The sequence below is a fragment of the Ctenocephalides felis genome, unplaced genomic scaffold (assembly GCF_003426905.1).
Source record: "Ctenocephalides felis isolate EL2017-DRISC unplaced genomic scaffold, ASM342690v1 CF-g0.4_SCAFFOLD_00845, whole genome shotgun sequence".
NCBI lineage: Eukaryota > Metazoa > Arthropoda > Insecta > Siphonaptera > Pulicidae > Ctenocephalides > Ctenocephalides felis.
In genome coordinates this window covers 89,785,440-89,807,788 of record NW_020536999.1, presented here as the reverse complement: position 1 = coordinate 89,807,788, position 22,349 = coordinate 89,785,440, and the positions used below count along the sequence as shown (strand labels likewise).

Genomic DNA, 22,349 nt, shown 5'->3' with positions numbered 1-22,349 from the left:
TCACCAATTTTGGAACGTGATGCAAACCATGGGGATACTATTTGGAACACTGCAGTCGTTATTGATAATAAAGGAGAGGTATTTAATTTTAAAGTACTTTAAAATCTTCTCAAAACCATAATTGCGTTTGTATGTGTAGATTTATGCAGCTTTTTCTACATAAATATCTAATATAAATATAACATAAGTTTTTGTTGCTGCAAATAATTAAATAATATATTAATTAGGTGTGAATGGCATTTTGCCTTGATGCAAGTTGCATCAACTTCCCGATATGTGTATAAATAATCAACTGTTTCTTTCAAAAATAAAGTTTTAGCTTTCACTAAAAACTATTCAATACTATTTCTAATTGAAACCTTACGAACAAACAAGCTTTTATAATATCTCTAACTGGATCAATGTTTAAGTAACCCTTATAAGGTTGAAGGAGAAATTTGTTTTCACCAGAAAATAAAGTATTTTTTTCTACTAATCAATGCCATTTTCAATTTACCCCTTTCTAACAAACAAGTTTATTATAATATCTCTAAATGTATTAATGTTTAAATAACCCTTAACCGTTGAAGGAGAAGTTTGTTTTCATCAGAAATTAAAGTATTTGCTTCCACTAAAAACTAATCAATGCCATTACCAATTTATCCCTTTTTAATAAACAAGCTTATTATAATATCTCTAACTGTATTAATGTTTAAGTAACTCTTAACCGTTGAAGGAAAAGTTTGTTTGCACCAGGAAAAAAAACATGGACTACAGTCTTCGATTTTTTGGGAAAAAAACATGGATCTATTGTCTTTGATTTTTTGGGGAAAAACCATAGACTATCTTTGATTTTTTGTGAAAAAATTTTTGGGGAAAAACCGTAAACTAAAATCTTTGATTTTTTGGGAAAAAATTTTTGGGGAAAAACCATAAACTATAATCTTTGATTTTTTGGGAAAAAATTTTTGGGGAAAAACCATGGACTTTGATTTTTTGGGGGGAAAAATTGTGTTTCAAGTCATTCTGAATTGTTTGAGACTCAATTTGGAAAATGTGTGTATGTTTTTGGGAAAAAAAATTGTGTTTCAAGTCATTCTGAATTGTTTGAGATCCAATTTGGAAAATGTTTATATATGTGTGTGTCGGATTTTTGTTTTTGTTGAATTTTTCTCAAAAAACCTCTGAACCAATTTCAAGTTAAAACCATTCGATTGCGTTTTAGTTTTGCTATACAATCAGCCGAATTTTTTTTTTTACAATTAGCAAAAACGTGCAATATGTTTTGTCCATTTTTTTGCAAAGAATCCTGATATAATCATAATTTAAAATCTGTTTGAAAGATATCGAATGAGATTCATGCTTATTAGCTTTTAGGCAAAAATTGTCCAAGCCGTTTTTTTTTGTAATTAATAAAACTTGGTATATACTGATATAGTTCATGATCTTAAAGAACACCCTATAACATGACTGCGTGGACAAAAAGTCAAATTTTCTCTAACACTTACATGCTTTTAGTGTCAAATGAATTAGAATGTCTATAGTAACATAACATTAACAAATATGATTTTCTGGAAAAAAACATAAATTAAAAAATGTGTATATAATTATTTTTATATGAAGGTTTTGGGCAAACACAGAAAAAATCACATTCCAAGAGTTGGAGACTTTAATGAGTCGACTTATTACATGGAAGGAAACACTGGCCATCCTGTTTTTGAGGTAAATAGATAAATGAATAAAAAATATATATATATATATATATATATATAATATATATATATATATTATATATATATATATATATATATATATATATGAGATTAATTTCTCTACTTTTTATATCGGAGAAACAATTAATTTTTTATATCAGAGAAACGAGCCAAAACCTGAGTAAGCGCCTTCATCAACATGAAAATAACTAAAAAATACCAAACAATTCAAGACCATGTTAACCGAGCATATGAATAATTTAAATCATTATATAGATTTTTTCAACCCAAAAATTTTACATTTTGAAGAAAACATAATTAAACTTCAAAATTCTTTATATATATATATATATATATATATATATATATATATATATGTATGTATATTGATATGTATTTAATATTTATATATGTTTATATTTCTTGAAGACTGATTTTGGAAAACTTGCCATAAACATTTGTTACGGTCGACACCATCCACTCAATTGGACTATGTTTGCAATTAATGGAGCAGAGATCATCTTTAATCCTTCGGCAACTGTAAGTCTACTTATATTATGTATATATATATATATATATATATATATATATATATATATATATAAAATATGTATAAAATTTTTTAGAAGAGAGTAACTGTGATGTTTGTTATAAGTACGATCTGTGAACTAGATATAATGAAAGAAAGATTTTTATGAAACATATTTTTACCAAGATTATAATGTCTGTGAAACAAAAATTTTTGCACAAATGAACCTTTGTTTACAGAGCTTTTGAATAAATTGTTTTTGATATGTTGTATAGTTGAGTTGAAAAGTCTGTATCATGTTTTAAAATGTAAATATGTTCTGTAAGCAGGTTTTAAATGGTAAGGATGTTTAGAATTGTTTTTATGTTGTTGAAGCCGTTTTATGAAATTTTGTCTAGTTTCACCAATATAAATTGAGCAGCAGTCTGAACAATTAATTTGATAAACAGGATTCCTAAGATGTTCTAAAAGTCTATATCATGTTTTAAGGTGTAAATGCGTTTTGTAAGCATAGTTTTGAATGGTAGAGATATTTAGAATTGTTTTTATGTTATTAAAGTTGTTTTATTAAATTTTATCTAGTTTTACCAATATAAATTGAGCAGCAATCTAAACGATTAATTTGATAAACAGGATTCTTAAGATGTTCTAAAAGTCTATATTATGTTTTTAGGTGTGCATGTGTTCTATAAGCATAGTTTTAAATTGCAGGAATATTTAGAATTATTTTTATGTTGTTGAAGTCGTTTTAATAAATTTTGTCTAGTTTCACCTATATAATTTGAGCAGCAATCTAAACAATTAGTCTGATAAACAGGATTCTCCAAAAATGAAAATCACTAACAATTTTAAGTAAAGCCTCATGACAATTATTATTATATATATATATATATATATATATATTATATATATATATATATATATAGTTCAAAGTAACTAGCAGCCCATTCGTCGAAATAAAAAAAGGTATGAAGTATAAAAACTTTTATTTATACGTTTCGACACAAGATGCGTGTCATCATTCAGCAACACAGGACAAAAACACTCAACAAAAATTTATTTTAAAAAATTAAACTTAATAACATATTAGAGAAAAACATTTTTTTAGAAAAAATTATGAATAACTAACAGATTTGAAAACTAATTTGACTAAAAGTTATGAAATATAACATTGTGAAGCAAGAAACACGCCCATAGAGCACCATACTCGAATTTGTCGAGTTTTTTAATTTATACCTTTTTTATTCGACGAATGGGCTGCTAGTTACTTTGAAATATGTTTCAACGACCGAAAAAAAACTATCAAGATATATAAATAGCCTATATATATATATATATATATATATATATATATATTGAATGGTAGAATCTTGGATTTGTGTATATTTTGTAGAGTTTCGAACAAGAATCCAAAAAATAATACAAAATAAAAAACAAGAAAGTTTTTAATAAACAATTTCTTTATTTAATGTTGTTTACTGTCGACGTTTCGGAACTAGGTACGTTCCATCTTCAGGACCTCTGTCAAGAAACATGATCTTGATGAGATTTTAGCAAACAATATGTTTAGGAAAAGAAAATAGATTTTTCTTAAATATAAATTAATTGCAAAAAAAAAAATATAATAATGTACAGAAATATGTTAATATGATCAAAATGAAAATGATAAAAATGATAAAAATAAATGAGTGGATTATCAGAACAGGATATTAACATAATAGAAAATTTTTTTTTTGAAAGTTATGGAAATTTTTTAAGAAAAGGTTAATGACAAAGTTGAATTAATTACCTGTATGTTTGAATATATGTTAGCACTTTTTCACTAAACAAGCTTTTTAACAAAAATGAATTTGTGAGTTAATTTTCCGCCGAATAATTAGATTTTGTAAACCAAAATTACTAAAAGATTTGTCTTTTTTAAAATTATTATTTGAAACACAAATAATATTGTTTTTTTAGATGTTGTGCGATGGGCTTTTGAAAATTAACTAATTGAAACTGGTGTGTCCTTTGTAACACGTGTAAACACTTGAAACGAGAATTGTGAGATTGTATGTGTGTGTTTTTTCATGTTAGGGTGTAAAAAAGTGTGGTCCACCATAAACAAAAAAATTTCAAAAGTACTCTAGTACAACACTCTATAGAAAACGCCCATTCATTTAATTTCACTCCAAAGATTTTATATCATGAAAGTTGCATCTTTAGGAGATTATTCGCGGAAAGTTGTCTCATCCTCTTGAATGTGTCTAACAGTGTTAACATTAGATCAGATCACAACCTATTACATGATTCATATTTAAATTTTTTACACTTTTTGACAAACAATTAATATCGACTTCATTTTAAGCTCAATAATTTAAGTATTTACACCCTAACATGAAAAAACACACACATACAATCTCACAATTCTCGTTTCAAGTGTTTACACGTGTTACAAAGGACACACCAGTTTCAATTAGTTAATTTTCAAAAGCCCATCGCACAACGTCTAAAAAAACAATATTATTTGTGTTTCAAATAATAATTTTAAAAAAGACAAATCTTTTAGTAATTTTGATTTACAAAATCTAATTATTCGGCGGAAAATTAACTCACAAATTCATTTTTGTTAAAAAGCTTGTTTAGTGAAAAAGTGCTAACATATATTCAAACATACAGGTAATTAATTCAACTTTGTCATTAACCTTTTCTTAAAAAATTTTCCATAACTTTCAAAAAAAATTTTCTATTATGTTTAATATCCTGTTCTGATAATCCACTCATTTATTTTTATCATTTTTATCATTTTCATTTCGATCATATTAACATATTTCTGTACATTATTATATTTTTTTTTTTGCAATTAATTTATTATTTAAGAAAAATCTATTTTCTTTTCCTAAACATATTGTTTGCTAAAATCTCATCAAGATCATGTTTCTTGACAGATGTCCTGAAGATGGAACGTACCTAGTTCCGAAACGTCGACAGTAAAACAAATAATTAAATAAAGAAATTGTTTATTAAAAACTTTTCTTGTTTTTATTTTGTATTATTTTTGGATTCTTGTTCGAAACTCTACAAAATAGATATATATATATATATATATATATATATATATATATATTATGTAAATATGAATACACTACACTCTATTTTTACCTTTTCTTTATTTCATTAAGAATACAATTACAAACGTTTCGAGATTATGGTTTTTCTCATTAAAATTAATCTCATTATTAATCTGAATTTTTATGAGCTATAATATCTTATCTATGCACCACCTTAAATAAACTCACACCATACCTTATTATATACCATACTTTATTACATTTATTTATTTATTCATTCATTTATTTATTTATTTAACGTCCATAGCAATATTTACATTAATCTTTTTCTCTAGATTGGGTCCTTAAGTGAACCCCTGTGGCCAGTAGAGGCTCGCTGTGCAGCAATAGCTAACGGGTGCTTCACAGTGGCCATAAATCGTGTGGGAACAGAAGTCTTTGAAAAGGAATTCACTTCAGGAGACGGCAAGGAAGCTCATAAGGACTTTGGTCCGTTTTATGGGTCCAGCTATGTTGCTTCTCCTGATGGACAGCTGAGCGAGGTAAAGAAATGGATATTCTAAATTGAATATTAATTATTAATAACTAATGGATAGTGTTATTAATACTTGTAAATTATTTATTTTACACGTTTATTACTTGTAAATTAATAATTTATATATGCATTTATTTGCATTTGCATTTATTTATTATCATTTTCATAACCTATGATGTTTTTGTATTGGTAGTTTTTGTCTCGAAACAAGGATGGATTGCTTATTGCTGAAATGGATTTGAATTTATGCAGACAAGTCAAAGATCATTGGGGATTCAGAGTAAGTAAATAATTTATAATATATCTTATATACAAAATTCTTCTGTAATGGTGTATGAAAGGATAATCCTCCTAAACAATTATTCGGATTTTGATAAATCTTTCTGAAGTTTGTTAAGGGAATTTTTTAGGATTTTTTGAATTATAGAAATATAGTTAGATTGTATAAATAATTTAAAAAATTACATAAACCTGCTTATCATTGTTTGGCATTGAAAACTAATGAAGACTATCATCTGCCAAACTTTTCAATTCACTTATAGCCTAAGACAATATTAAAATATAATATATTCATGATTATAAATAAGAAAAATGTAATATCTACATTATTATTGCTGAAAAGCATCTGAGATGTGCCAAAAATTAAAATAATATAAGATACAATATATATTTGGCAGATAACAGGCTGCGCATGTGTCAAGATTATTATTTTTTAACAAATGCAGTCGTGTTTTGCCTTACTTGAAGAGATTTTAATAAAATTTTGTAACCCTTTGCAATATGGTCTAACTTAAAACATGAAATTATTTTAATCTTATAGATCTTAATATTTATTTTTGCAAAAAAAATGCTTTTTTAATTTTATTTAATTCGAAATTAAGTTCAAGTCTGCACTCTGGACAACCTGATATCATGCAGTAGTGATATCATTTTTTTCTTTTAACTATTAATTAACTTTTAATATAGATCAAAGATATATTTATATTTGAAAATAGGCGATTTCGGGCACTGTGGTGTGAAATAGCAATGCAAAATCTTTCACACTATTATTCTTAGAATCAAGTTAGAGTATTTAGCTGGTATTTTGTACATTAATATTAAATTCTAAATGACATCTAGCATTTTACATTTAACATTTAGCATCTAAGTAGGTAAATTTAATTTTATTCAATTCGAAATTTAGTTCAAGTCTCTGCTCTGGACAACCTGATATCATGCAGTAGTGATATCAATTTTTATTTAAAATCAAAGATATATGTTTACATTTGAAAATAGGTGAAAAATTAAAAGATATAATTATTTCAAATGTTTAATAATTAATATCATTTATAATGATATATATTAAAGCCATATTTTTTTGCAGATGACTCAGAGACTAGAACTATATGCTGAGAGTTTCACGAAAGCCGTACAGCACGACTTCAAGCCACAGATTGTTAAAAAGTAAATGGAATGTAGGTTGATTTAATATTATACACTTATAATATTTTTTATAATATACACTATATAAATGCATATATATGTATATAATTATAAAAATGATTATTAATAATAATAATCCTAAATAATGAGCCTCTCTTTCTTATAATTATATTCAAATCTTCATTTATAATTATTTCAACATTTTTAACAAACGATAACAGATATCAACATTAATTATAAAACATACTTTTGATTTCCTATTGAAAGTTTTACACACATGTAATAACTTTGAATAAAGATTGTTTGCGAAATCATTTTTTATATATGATTATTACATTATTATCCCAACCTTTTATTCTATAAATTCATCAAACTAGATTAACAATCACACACAGACAGAATGTAGTAGGCGGATAAATATAAATAAACGAGGAATATGTAAGGAAAATTAATTTACTCTTTATTCTAGTCTTGCAATAAGCAAGCCATTACAATTAAAATTATTACAGCTACTATTACATCATTACAATTTTAGTTATTACAGTGAAGTTTTAATTGCTTATAGTGAATGTATAATTTAATTTTTAGTGAGTGTTTATTTAAAAAATATTCAAAAATGTTTGTTTTCTTCTGGGGAAATGGACATATCACTGAAATGTAGAAATAAGTAGTAATATGCCTATTTATTTATGGAAATAGTTATAAATAAGTTATTCAATACAAAAACAATTCAGCAATTACAATAGGAAAGCTATTAGTATTTAGACTCAAAATAACTAATAAGATTTATTACAATTGTAATGAAATAATATAATAGACTTTTGACGATTGTTTTGTTGTATGATAAACCTTTTAGTCATCTTTATATTTGTATAATTTTGATTTGTTATTGTCTGATTATCATATATGTGTGGAATATAACATAATGCATATGAAATTAATTTAGAAATTCAAATTAAACAATCAGAAACAAACTTTGTGCTAGAAGAAAAAGGCGAATCATTAATATTTGTATTTGATTTTATACAACTACAATCAAAATTTAAAAGCAGATTAAGCAATATTGTGATATCTCTCAAATTTTAGCTATTAGATATGGTCAAAGAATATTATATTGCTATTTACTTCAAAGAATATTGCTAGAACTTCCCATACTGAAATTAAAAATCTTGGTACTGAACCCAAAAAAAGTTACACAAAATATATACACAGTATTAAAATCTCTATAAAATATCTGATAATTTGATGTACATAAGTTCAATGGGTGTAAAATTACTACAATGTTTGTAAAAATACTACAATGGGTGTAAACAATACTACAATGGGTGTAAAAATACTACAATGTTTGTAAAAATACTACAATGGGTGTAAAAATACTACAATGGGTGTAAAATTACTACAATGCGTGTAAAATTACTACAATGTTTGTAAACAATACTACAATGGGTGTAAAAATACTACAATGTTTGTAAACAATACTACAATGGGTGTAAAAATACTACAATGTTTGTAAAAATACTACAATGGGTGTAAAAATACTACAATGGGTGTAAAATTACTACAATGGGTGTAAAATTACTACAATGTTTGTAAACAATACTACAATGGGTGTAAAATTACTACAATGTTTGTAAACAATACTACAATGGGTGTAAAATTACTACAATGTTTGTAAACAATACTACAATGGGTGTAAAATTACTACAATGTTTGTAAACAATACTACAATGGGTGTAAAATTACTACAATGTTTGTAAACAATACTACAATGGGTGTAAAATTACTACAATGTTTGTAAACAATACTACAATGGGTGTAAAATTACTACAATGTTTGTAAAAATACTACAATGGGTGTAAATTACTACAATGGGTGTAAAATTACTACAATGGGTGTAAAAATGCTACAATGTTTGTAAAAATACTACAATGGGTGTAAAATACTACAATGGGAGTAAAATTACTACAATGTTTGTAAACAATACTACAATGTTTGTAAAAATACTACAATGGGTGTAAAATTACTACAATGGGTGTAAAATTACTACAATGGGTGTAAAAATACTACAATGGGTGTAAAAATGCTACAATGTTTGTAAAAATACTACAATGGGTGTAAAATTACTACAATGGGAGTAAAATTACTACAATGTTTGTAAACAATACTACAATGGGTGTAAAAATACTACAATGTTTGTAAACAATACTACAATGGGTGTAAAAATACTCAATTACAATGTTGTAAAAATACTACAATGGGTGTAAAATTACTACAATGTTTGTAAACAATACTACAATGGGTGTAAAAAATACAATGTTTGTAAAAATACTACAATGGGTGTAAAAATACTACAATGTTGAAAAATACTACAATGGGTGTAAATTACTACAATGGGTGTAAAATACTACATGTTGTAAACAAATAAACAAATGGGTGTAAAAATGCTACAATGTTTGTAAAAATACTACAATGGTGTAAATTACTACAATGGGAGTAAAATTACTACAATGTTTGTAAACAATACTACAATGGGTGTAAAAAATACTACAATGTTGTAAAACATACTACAATGGGTGTAAAAATGTACAATGTTTGTAAAAATACTACAATGGGTGTAAAATTACTACAATGGGTGTAAAAATACTACAATGTTTGTAAACAATACACAAGGGTGTAAAAATACTACAATGTTTGTAAACATACTACAATGGGTGTAAAAATACTAAATGTTTGTAAACAATACTACAATGGGTGTAAAAATACTACAATGTTTGTAAAAATACTACAATGGGTGTAAAATTACTACAATGGGAGTTAAAATTACTACAATGGGTGTAAAATTACTACAATGTTTGAACAATACTACAATGGGTGTAAAAACATACATGTTTGTAAAAATACTACAATGGTGTAAAAATGCTACAATGTGTAAAAATACTACAATGGTGTAAAATTACTACAATGGGTGTAAAAATACTACAATGTTTGTAAACAATACTACAATGGGTGTAAAAATACTACAAGGTTTGTAAAAATACTACAATGGGTGTAAAAAACTACAATGTTTGTAAACAATACTACAATGGGTGTAAAAATGCTACAATGTTTGTAAAAATACTACAATGGTGTAAAATACTACAATGGGAGTAAAATACTACAATGTTTGTAAACACTACAATGGGGTAAAATACTACAATGTGTAAAATACTACAATGGGTGTAAAATTACTACAATGGGTGTAAAATTACTACAATGTTTGTAAAAATACTACAATGGGTGTAAAAATGCTACAATGTTGTAAAAATACTACATGGGTGTAAAATTACTACAATGGGAGTAAAATACTACAATGTTTGTAAACAATACTACAATGGGTGTAAAAATACTACAATGTTTGTAAACAATACTACAATGGGTGTAAAAATACTACAATGTTTGTAAAAATACTACAATGGGTGTAAAATTACTACAATGGGAGTAAAATTACTACAATGTTTGTAAACAATACTACAATGGGTGTAAAAATACTACAATGGGTGTAAAATTAGGCAATATTTTGATATCTCAAAACTTTTGACTTTGTAACATTCATTCGTTCAGTTGTTCATGACAGTTCGTCTTTGATGGCGGCCATTTTAATGGTGAATTTTGTGACAGATGCATGCAAACTAATTAATTACTGTTTTTAATTAATTTCTTCATTAGTTTTTATTAATTGATGCATTATATTGTTCTACTAATTATGCACATCAATTTGATATAAAATTCATGTTTGATGATATATTTTTAGAGCAGATATGTGACGATGTACTTCAGCCTTAACCTATCTCTGTCAAAATTTTTAATTCTAATTAATTGTATAATCAAATACTTTATTTACAGCTTCCAATGTATCCTTTATATTTATTCATATATGCATTTGTCAAATATGTCAAGTATGTAAGATTCAGAAGGCTGCAAGTACTTCTGTGATGTATCTGTATTTTGTCAAATTCTAGGTCACAAAATTATCTAATGTGTTTGTTGCTTTGTTGTTCGTCGTGTCGTGTGTTGAGTCCCGAAGACTCCACTTGGCCATTTGCAAATTATAAACTAAGTCTATAAAGTCAGTGATCAAAGTAGTGTGATGTAGTGATTCACAAATGTTGAGCGTTGGGACTTCTAGCAGATGCCTTAGAGAATTCATTTTGAGGAGGAGCTCTGGATTGAATTCCTAGCAACCTGTGGAAGCGTCAATGTGAGTCCAAACAAACTTTATACACCGACGAGTCAATGAATACTATTCTGAAATCATAAACAGGAATTTATTGTAAAACAAATAACGTACTGATAATATTGTATTGTATAAATCAAAACTACCTGTATGTATTTCAGTGAATATTTGCTGACTCATGCACATAGACCTTATACTTCATGCACTGCTAGTATTCATATGTTTTCCATTGTACCCATCCATTGTTTTTCAAGAAATGATATTAGTAATTGCCATTATATTATTGAAATGAAACTATCTCAGATCACATTGACTATCATGATAAATATTATTAATATAATTTTTTACACAACTTCATCAGTCAATTGCCATGATATTATTAAAATAACATCTAGCATTTAATCAATCGTGAGAGTTCCTCAGTGCCTTCTATCTTTACACACTTATTTTGCGCTCGACTAGCAGTCCATATTGTATAACGTTTGTACTTGTGCTACATTAGTATTTTATGCACATGTATCTGCTAAATGTTTATTTATTTATTTAAAACAATTGTATAGTCATATTATTGATACAAACACTTATGTCTACAGCTTAAATTCATTTATTTTTAATCTATTCATATTACAGTCTATATATTAGGTAATTTATTTAATAAAAGTTTATTTTTTACATGATATTATGCTTAACTACATTTTGTCATTGTTTTTGCAACTCTAAAATTCAATTTACTCTTTATTTATCTCAAGTACTACTTTAGCAGACGTATGTGCATAAATGTAGAATATTACTTGCAATTTTGTGATCAATCTGTTATTAGCACTTTGTTACATTTGCAAGTGATGTTCTTCATACATAAAAATGATTTTATACACTTCACTATGGGGAAAACATATTGATTCATTTTTCAATTTCAAAAATTAATATAATACAATAGTTTTTACTTTTTTTATACATTAGTTGACGTTAATTTATTTTCATCATACTTGCATAAAAAATTAAAAGGAAAGGTTTCTCTGAGTTTCTCTTGTAAAAGTAATAAGACTTGATTTGTTTCATTTATTTTTGAGCCTCTTTTTCCTGAAAATCATTTGTGTAAGGTATATGCAGAATGGGTCCTGACATCCCTTCTTGTGCAACTCCTGAATTAATGATATTTCAGATAGAACTCTAGTTCTGAAGAATCTGTTTATCAGATAGCATTTCAACAACAAATATATCTCACACGGCAAAGATTTTTATTTTATTTTAAAAATTTTAGAATTACATTTCTAGTATCAAGAATCATGTGTTTTCCCTGTAGCGATATTGACTGCATGTTCATTCTCATTAATGACAACACGATTGATGGCTTTGATCAAAATATTTAAAACTCTATTATGACTTTCCTAATTGTTATTGATTAAATTCAACTTTCAAAAGACTTTTATTGTAATTTTATTTCAAATTTATTTAATTATATTGCTAAATATAGATTTTTATTCTTTTACTTCTAAAGACACTTTTGATCAAGACATGCAATTGATGTTGATTCGATTAATTCATATGTTGATAATTGTCTCGCCATATTTAATTAGATTTTACTCAATACTACATTAACTCGATAGATTTTTATATAAATATAATGGTCGAATAACTTTGCTTTGAAAACTTTTGAATTATTTATTCAATAATTGCTTTGGCTAATTTTTCAAAATATATTTTGTCGATATTTATAATTTTGTTCTGTCAATGAGATTTTATTATTCGAGTTGATGTGGTTTGATTAAAAATTTTGAAGAGTTGATTTGAATAAAACAAAATTCAATTTTAATTATAAGTACATCATTTTATTCATTATTTAAAGTTTTTGTTCTTTTTCGAAATTTAAGTTTACAACGCTAGTTTGTTAGTTTTTTAGTTTTCATTTTTACAGTTTTGTTCAATTCAAATCAACTAATTTTGTTTTTGTCTTGAATAATTGTAAAGGTTTCACACGTTCAACAATTTTGATTCGTTTAAGATCATTTCTTGAATTTGATTAACATCATATCATCTATTAATTAAATAATTCTTTCGATAATTTATTTTAAGTCCATATTTACTGAAACCTTTTTAATTATGACAGACGAGTTATTTATGCATGCTATATCATCCCGAAGCCAACATTTGAATGAATGAGAACCACATTGAAAATTTCAAGACGAGAAAGTTTTATTGGGGCATATTTAAAAATTTTAACTAAGTTTTTTTTTTTAACTAAGTCCCAGTAATTTTTTCTCGTTTTGGAAATTTCAAAGTGGACCTTATTTCATTCGAGTGTTGGCTTTGGGAATTGGTGTGAGGGAACACTAAAAAACATAAAAAAGTTTCAACGCTGAACAGAAAAGAGAAAAATTGATCTGGGACTTAGGGGGTTTTTTTTTGGGTCTCTCCCCCCTTCCCTCCCCCTTTCCTCCTCCTTTTTCCTCTTTTTTCGCTTTTTTTCACATTTTTTTCTTTTTTTGGTGTTGCTTTTTTTGAACGTTGTGGTTTTTTGGTAGATTTTTGGGTGCGGCATGACTCGTCCGCAATGTGTCTCTCTGTGTGTAACCTCTCGCATCATGAACCTCAGGTTGACTATCACTTGGTGTGTTCGTTTCAGGACCCTCCGCGTCTGCCACCAGCCAGCCACCAGCACTGCTCTATTTTTTCACCTTCAGAGTTGATCGTCGTCGTCTCCAGCTGGATTCGATCCCCGTCACCTTCTGCCTCCAGAGTGATGTCACCTGTGAGTGAGTACGCGGTCACCTTAACCACTCGGCTATTTGTTATATTGATGATAATAGTTATTTTCATATTCATAATGTATTAATATTAAATTTGAATAAAGTATATGTATCATACACATCTCTCTTATTCATCATCTGCCTCTACCCTTCTCTTTCCCCCGTTCTTCTGCTACCTTGGTCATCTTTCTCTTACAGTCAAGTGCGAGCCAAGTCAAGTTTTTTGTTTTTCAGAAATATTCTAAGTGTCAAGGTCGAAATGCGCCACCTGAATTTAATATTTTGAACTAATATTTGATAATTATGAAAAACTAGAAACTCGATTTTTCGAGCCTCTTTGGGATTTGAACCGAGAAACAACGAGCAACCGTAGTGGTAACTTAACGATCTCGGCCAACTGGCTATACAGAACACCCTCCTATTTATAAAAATATAAAGTCTTATTTTTAAATGAATGATATAAGTTTCCTAAAAGCATGCTATTTCGAGTGACTGAATGACCGAGGTCGTAAAGATACGGTTTGGGCCAGAATAATAATACGAGGTTCCTGTGTTCGAACCCCAAATTATCTGAAAAATATAAATTCAATAATTTTTCTAATTGTGTAAATAAATAAGATATATAAATAAATAATTAAATTTATTGAGTGTCATTATTACAAAATTGAATATAATATATATATATATATATATATATATTATATATATATATATATATATATATATATATATATATATCATTATACACATATAAGATAAGAAATAGTAGGTCTGGAAATAATTTTTAATAAATTCGTATTTACGCCTGGTTAGCAGTAAACCAAACATACTTTGGTGTAATCTAAAATATTTGCAAGTTTTACTACTTTTCCCATACAAAACCGGTTTATCAGGGGCAGCCGAAATTAGCCAAAACCGTGACTTTCAAATGCAATTTTAAGGCTCTTAATGAATGAAATTAATAATTTTAATGAATGTATTGTGTAGACTAAAGTACAATCTTTATACCAAACCAAAAAAAATACAAATTTATCATCGTTTTCATAGTTAAAATCAGCTTCAAAGTTGGCGATTTTTCAAACTTCAAGTTGGTGTAGGGGCGGAAAAAGTGAATTTTTCCAAAAATTGATTTCGAATTCGGAAACAGTGTCCCGAAAACTATCAGAATAAGTCAAAATATTTTAAAAATCCCCAAAAAAAGTTTTCATGTCATTAGTAAAATTTCGATGTTGCAACCAAAAATTACGATGTTTTGCACAAGTATATAGATTTATCCATTTTCGAAATCAGCGACCCAAAATTTATCGGAACCAGTCCAAACATTTTAAAAATCGTGAAAATAACTCGATTTTTTTTGAAAAAAATTGATGTTGCAACCAAAGATTCCGATTTTTGGCAGAGGTATGTTGATTTATCCAAAACGGATATCATTTTTGGAATCAGCGTCCCAAAATCTATTAAAATCAGTCAAAACATTTTAAAAATGGCGAAAACGAATCCATTTTTTGACAAAATTTCGATGCTGCAATCAAAGATTTCGTTGTTTTGCGGTGATACAGCAACCCTGAAAATAGATAATGGCAAAAACTTTGTTCAAAAATCCGTGGATAGAATATCTTTGAATATTTTATAACTAGTGGGGCGCATGGCATCGTGTCTCAATTGCTGGAACTTCCCGTGCCAAAAATTTAAAAAACATCTATAAAAAAATTTTACCTTGAAAAAAATAGATTTATGAGAAACTATACATTTTTGACAAAAATTTACTTTTTTAGAAAAAAAAACTTTTTGAAAAAAAATCTTTTCTTTATTTTGAAATATTTTGGAAATTTTGAACTTTTTTTCAAAGCAATCGTACTGCTTTAACTGCACGGAGACAAAATATCGAAGCGCGTAAGCGCCGCGTCGCCGTCTAATCGATAATCAGTACGGAACCCATAGGAATGTAAACAAAATTTATACTTATTGTTAACATCTCTATAAAATATCTGATAATTTGATGTGTATATGTCTAATGATCATTTTTGACCACCGAATGGCATTTTTTTTACTTTTTTCATTAGATCTCCGAAACCGCTAGACCTGTCTTCATGAAAATTTAATCAGTTCTTCATCTTGTCAATACAAGTAAAACGTTTTTTGAAGTATTAAAATCGGTCACTTCGTTCTCTAAAAACTGAGTTACCGTTTGTGCTACTTTTTGCCCCGTATCTTCGAAATGGCTACCTGCTTATGCCAAAAACTAATCAGCACGTCTCCTTATCAACAGCAATCGAATGTTTTTTGAATAATTGAAATCGGTTGAACCATGTTCCCGAAATCGTCGACGAAAATTTGTATCCGCACACACACACACACACATACATCCATTTTTTCTAAGGTATGCCAAAATGTCAGAAGGTTTTAAAACGTAAAGATATATAAAAAATTTCATTTTCACAATTATTTTGTGATTACTATAACTTACTCTACGGGAAGTTAAAAATAAAATGGCAAAAACTGAAGGGTTTCTGAACAAACAAAAGGTTTCTGAACATTTTGGCATACCTTAGAAAAAATGGATGTATGTGAGTGTGTATGTGTGTTTGCGGATACAAATTTTTGTCGACGATTTCGGGAATACGAATGAAGCAATTTGAGTAATTCAAAAAACATTCGATTCGTAATGATAAGGAGACGTGCTGATTAGTTTTTGGCGAAAGCAGGTCTAGCCGTTCCGAAGATATGGGACAAAAAGTGCCAAAAACGGTAACTCAGTTTTTAAGAGAACGGAGCGTCCGATTTGAATAATTCAAAAAACATTTTGCTTGTATTAATAAGATGAAGAAATGATCAAATTTTCATGAAGGCAGGTCTAGCAGTTTCGGAGATCTAGTAAAAAAAAGGAAAAAAAATATCATTAGACATACGAGGTGTGTTCAAAAAAGTACCCGGAATTACTAATAATTAAATTTCGCGGGTCTGGAGTGTCTGATTGTCAAAATTTTTTTTTTATTGTGTTGGTATACATGCCCCTAAAGTATGATGAAATTTTCAGCTATATTCACTGTTTACTTTGTCTGTGGTAGTCGCTAAGGTTCGACGTGTTTTTTCTGAGCTCGGCGATTTTTACAATGGAAGAATTGAAAAGTCAAAGAATTTGTATTAAATTTTGCGTAAAAAATGAAATAAAGTGTTGCAAAGTGCAAAAATTCACCAGATATGGCTCCGTGTGACTTTTTCCTATTCCCAAAGTTGAAGAGACCCATGAAAGGACGGCGGTTTTCCTCGATTGAAGAAAATCGCTGAGAGTGCTCAAGGACATATCAAAAAGTGAATATCAAGGGTGCTTCGAAAATTGGAAAAAACGCTGGCAGAAGTGTATTATATCTGGGGGGGACTACTTTGAAGGGGACCACATTAATGTAGACGAATAAATAAATATTTTTTTGAAAAAACGAAAATTCCGGGTACTTTTTGAACAGACCTCGTATGCACATTAAATTATCAGATATTTTATAGAGATTTTAACAATAAGTATAAATACTGTTTACATTCCTATGTGTTCCGTACCAATGTTTATCCGTTAGACGGCGGCGCGGCGCTTACGCGCTTCTATATTTCGTCTCTATGCAGTTAATGCAGTACGATTGCTTTGAAAAAAGGTTCAGAACTTACAAAATGTTTCAAAATAAATTTTTCTTCAAAAATTCTTTTTTTTCAAAAAAAGTAAATTTTTGTCAAAAATTTATAGTTTCTCAAAAATCTAAATTTTCAGAGTAAATTTTTTTCAATAATGTTAATCTGTAAAAAAAAACAATTCGGTACGGGAAGTTCCAGCAATTTGCCTTAAGGCACGATACCATGCGCCCCACTAGTTTATTCATTTATTTATTTCATTTTCTTACCTTTGTTTTGATTTTCGATACTCACTTTCACTTGTAGATTGAAATTAAAATCTGTTGAAACAAACTGTAAACAATAAAAAATATATGAAAGATTATACGAATTTAAACTACTTTTGCACAATTATAATAATAACAACAATTAACACTTAAACATTTGAATATATGAATTATCTTGTTATAAATGAATAAAAAACAAAAAAAATTTTAATGTCACTTGTTTTTGACATTAGTCAGTAGCACCAATTGTTTCATATTATTATGGTGGTGACACTGGCGCATGAACTGGTGTGAACATGCAACAAGTGTCAAACGTCAAACGCATGTTAAATGTCAAACGTCAAACACGCAGTTTTATATTTACAATTTCAACTTTAATAACTTTTTAACTAATTCTGAATGTTTATTTTATCTATACACAATTCATTTGTGGAACAACTTTATAATTTAACGCATAAAGTAAATGTTGTGTTTATGAACAATTATGTATTCGTGTGATTCCAACCCGGTTGTTGTTTCCAATAACTTATCAAGACTCAAATGGGAAAATATACAATTCATAGAAGACAACCTTTCCAGGTATGAAAATGTTTCTTTATTATTAAGTTCTTTATTTTTGTTTAATGGCCATGGTTCCTTTATTATTTTTGTTTTATGGCCAGTAACAGGTTACGATAACATTCTCAAATTGATCAACTTGTGCAATGTGGGACCTAAAACATTTTTAAAACAATGAGCTAGTAGTAATAATATTTTTTTTCTTTTAATTTCCATTGAAGTAAAACTTATTTGTTACTGTACAAGATTTATTTTATTTATTTGCATATATACATTATTTTCATATCTCAGTCAGGCAGAGTTGCCTGGTATGAGAGATTATGAAAAACAGTTTTCATATAATATATACATTTCATTTGACTATAATATCTATTTCATTAATATAATATCTATATATATATAACTCTTCAGTCTTCTTTGTCTTCAATTTCCTTATAGTATTTCTTTTTTTTTTTTTTTAAATTATCGTTATCATTGGTCATCTTAATATCGTCTGGCAATTCGTTATATATTTTGCCAGCAATCCATATGACATTTTCTCTCAAATTCTTCTTTCTATTGTGTTCAATGTGACAATTGTTGTGTTTTCTAGTGTAATGTTCATGTATATCTTGATTTATGTCTATTATTGCACTTGTTTTAATTCGCTTAAATTTCATTTTGTGTATTAGTTTGCATTTCTCTATTTTAATTATGTTATTAAGAGAATGACTATTTGTTTCTCTCTGTAAGTATTTGGTGGGTGTTAGATGTGGAAAATTATATGCTATTTTTATGGCTTTATTCATTATTCTCTGTATGTCATTTAGGTTTGCTTTAGTTGTTTGGCTCCATGTTGTTATTCCATATAAAATTATAGGTATTATTTCCGCTTTAAGAATTAGTATTTTATTTTTTTTGCTGAAAGAGTGGATCCTTTTCAATGCCCCTGTTAATGTTCCTATCTTTCTTTTTATTTTGTTTATATGTTCTGTCCATGTCAGTTTTTCATTTATTATCAGTCCTAAGTATTTTATCCTTTCCACTTCCTCTATTTCTCTATTATTTTAAGATGGCATTTAAGTAAAAATAAATACCTCATATAACAATTGTGAATAATGTTTATTAGTAATATAGTAACACTCATCATGCACACATTTATTAGTGTCAACCATTATACACATTTATATAATGATAAATTATATATATTTTTAATAGCATTAAAAATATGTATGATATTTAAAAACAATAATGTAATTAAAGTTATACTTCAAATATGACATGATCGGTTTGTCATTGTAATAAGCATTTAGAAATTAGCCTTCATTAGAGAAATGAAGTAATTACTGATTAATAAATTCTATATTATTTGTTCACACAGTGGATTATGTTAAACAACACGTAAACAAATATTGTTTTTGCAACTTCACTCATCATGCAATTGTGTTTGAAGAACTTCATGTGATTAAAATTAACATACATTCATTGTCTACTTGTATTTTTTTACTTTTTCGCTGGCGATATAATCTCATTCTTTGAATAGCTGTAATATCTGTCTTGCCTAAAAAATATTTTCAATTTTAATAACTTTAAAGATTTATAGAAACTACGAATAATATAGAAATAATTTCTAATCAATAAACTTATGTTTAGTACACGGCACAAATGTTTAATTTGTTTTATTATTTTCAAGAAACAGGGTAAAATACTCTTCTGACTCAGGCATTTTTCATTAAATCAAGATTTGTAGTACGATGTATCTTTAAAATGTTTATTTATCTATGGCGATTTCCTTGTTGATATCGACAGATCTCTATTCACATAAACGACGACTAATCACGATCGACCAGTATAGAAAGGATCTCATCGAGGACGAATGACGAACAGTTCGGGCGTAACGGACTTACGTCGCATTTATACGCAAATTACACCCTAGTCGCGCCTAAAGAAGTTTTACTTCAATAATTTTACCTTTGCAATTCTGTTTATATAATTCTTATAAACAATAGACAATGTCCTTCATTTTAAATTCTACTGATTAAGTTTTGTTTATTTACTTTTCTATAAACATTTATAAGTTCCCGTATTTATAATAATCTATTTGAACACAATTCATAGAAGACAACCTTTCCAGGTACGAAAAAGTATCTTTACTATTTCTGCTCCATGGTCATGGTCAACCAGCAACAGGTTACGATAACATTTTGCAATTGATCAATCCCAGCAATCAGGGACCTACGACATTTCTAAAACAATGGGCTACTAGCAATAACAACAATTGGGAGAACGTTTTGCGAGAAGCCCTGACTTTGATTCAGAATTTTGCGATTTTGGATAAACTTGGTTTCGATTACCAAGATGAATGCTTGAGGTTTTTACCTAGACAAAGCGATTGCTCCGTTTATATCCATCCTGTGATTAAAATTCTGTACCATTTGTGTGAAGACTCCACGAAGCAAGTTGTTAAATCGATTGTTAATGAAATGCGTAAAGTTGCAAAGATGGTGGATGACTTCATAATGCTTGAATATTTTGAAGTTAATATTTTGAATTGGATTCAAAAAGGCGTTATAAATGTTGGTGGCAACGACAAAGCAAATGTTTCCACGTTATTGCAAGTACTAAAAACGTTGGAGCTAGAAAAGTATTATGATTTGTTGAAAAATGCTGAAAATCGTGTCAATGTCAATCAAAGTAATTGCTTGTCCAATGATTTGATCAATACGTCTCAATCCCTGAGTTCCTGCACAGTTGTGAATCGTAGTTTATCAGATTATTACAACATGGATATCGACAATATGGGTGTATTTTGATTATAGATGAAAAGACTTTGCCCCAAGTATTTGTTACCGGAGCACCGACATTAGAAACCAGACACGGTACAGAGATTGATAGGCAAAAAGTGAGTGACATGTTTTTCATCCTCCTACGGATACCGAATTGTTGTAAAACAAATTTAAAAAGTTTTGAAATACTAAACACTGTTGATAAGTACGCTAATGAATTGAAACCATCCGACTGTTCTTTTGTTGTATGCATATTATCACACGGGCACATAGGTGCTGTTTTTCGAACCGATTGTCTTCCTGTCGACATCAGCAAAATAAACCAAGAATGAGATCCAAACAATTACTCAACAAACCCAGTATACTACTTATCCAGCATGCCAAACACCTGTCCAATCTTCCTTTATCAAGCAAGAAACTGACCATTGATGGTCATCATATGTTGCAAGATGCTGCATGACAACGGCTTGCGATTTTGTGATCTTTAATTCTACTGTGGAAGGGTATGCCAGTATAAGAGATAAGAAGCAAGGTTCCTGGTTTATACAAGAGGTTTGTGATGTTTTGGATAAGTATGGAGAAGAAGGGAGATTACTGAACTTTTTAAGCAGATTACCAGGAATGTTGTGCAAAAAATTTGGACGCACAAGAATCAAGATGGTTGTATGGTGCCAAATTTTCTAGTACTTTTATTAAGAACTTTGTCTTTCCACGACGACGGGGGGATAGAAGGACTAGCTGATTTCTTAGAGATAAGGTAAAAGATTAGAGTTATATTAATGAGTTGTAACGGGGCGTCCATTAATCACGTGATCGATTTTTTAAGATTTTTAGACCCCCGCCTCTCCTTAGTGATACATTCAAAATTAAACCCCCACCCTTCCCCAGCGAACATCACGTGAAATTCAAGTAAAATTTTTGATTTTTTTTAAAATGTTTGGATTTTTTAAAAAAA

General features: G+C 28.3%; 2 protein-coding genes across 2 annotated transcripts in view; one reads left to right on the top strand and one right to left on the bottom strand.

The window, feature by feature from the left end:
• LOC113364052 (beta-ureidopropionase-like) overlaps nt 1-7,281 on the top strand; it is a gene marked incomplete at its 5' end in the record, with an annotated part of 8,480 nt that extends 1,199 nt beyond the window's left edge. Inside the window, 6 exons of the mRNA XM_026606510.1 lie at nt 5-78; nt 1,603-1,701; nt 2,121-2,231; nt 5,606-5,812; nt 5,999-6,085; nt 7,169-7,281. Of these exons, the coding sequence (XP_026462295.1) occupies nt 5-78; nt 1,603-1,701; nt 2,121-2,231; nt 5,606-5,812; nt 5,999-6,085; nt 7,169-7,252 (662 nt within the window). The remainder of the gene's footprint in view (nt 1-4; nt 79-1,602; nt 1,702-2,120; nt 2,232-5,605; nt 5,813-5,998; nt 6,086-7,168) is intronic.
• LOC113364049 (uncharacterized aarF domain-containing protein kinase 5) overlaps nt 1-22,349 on the bottom strand; it is a 115,252-nt gene that overhangs the window by 34,338 nt on the left and 58,565 nt on the right. The gene's annotated exons all lie outside the window — the stretch shown is intronic.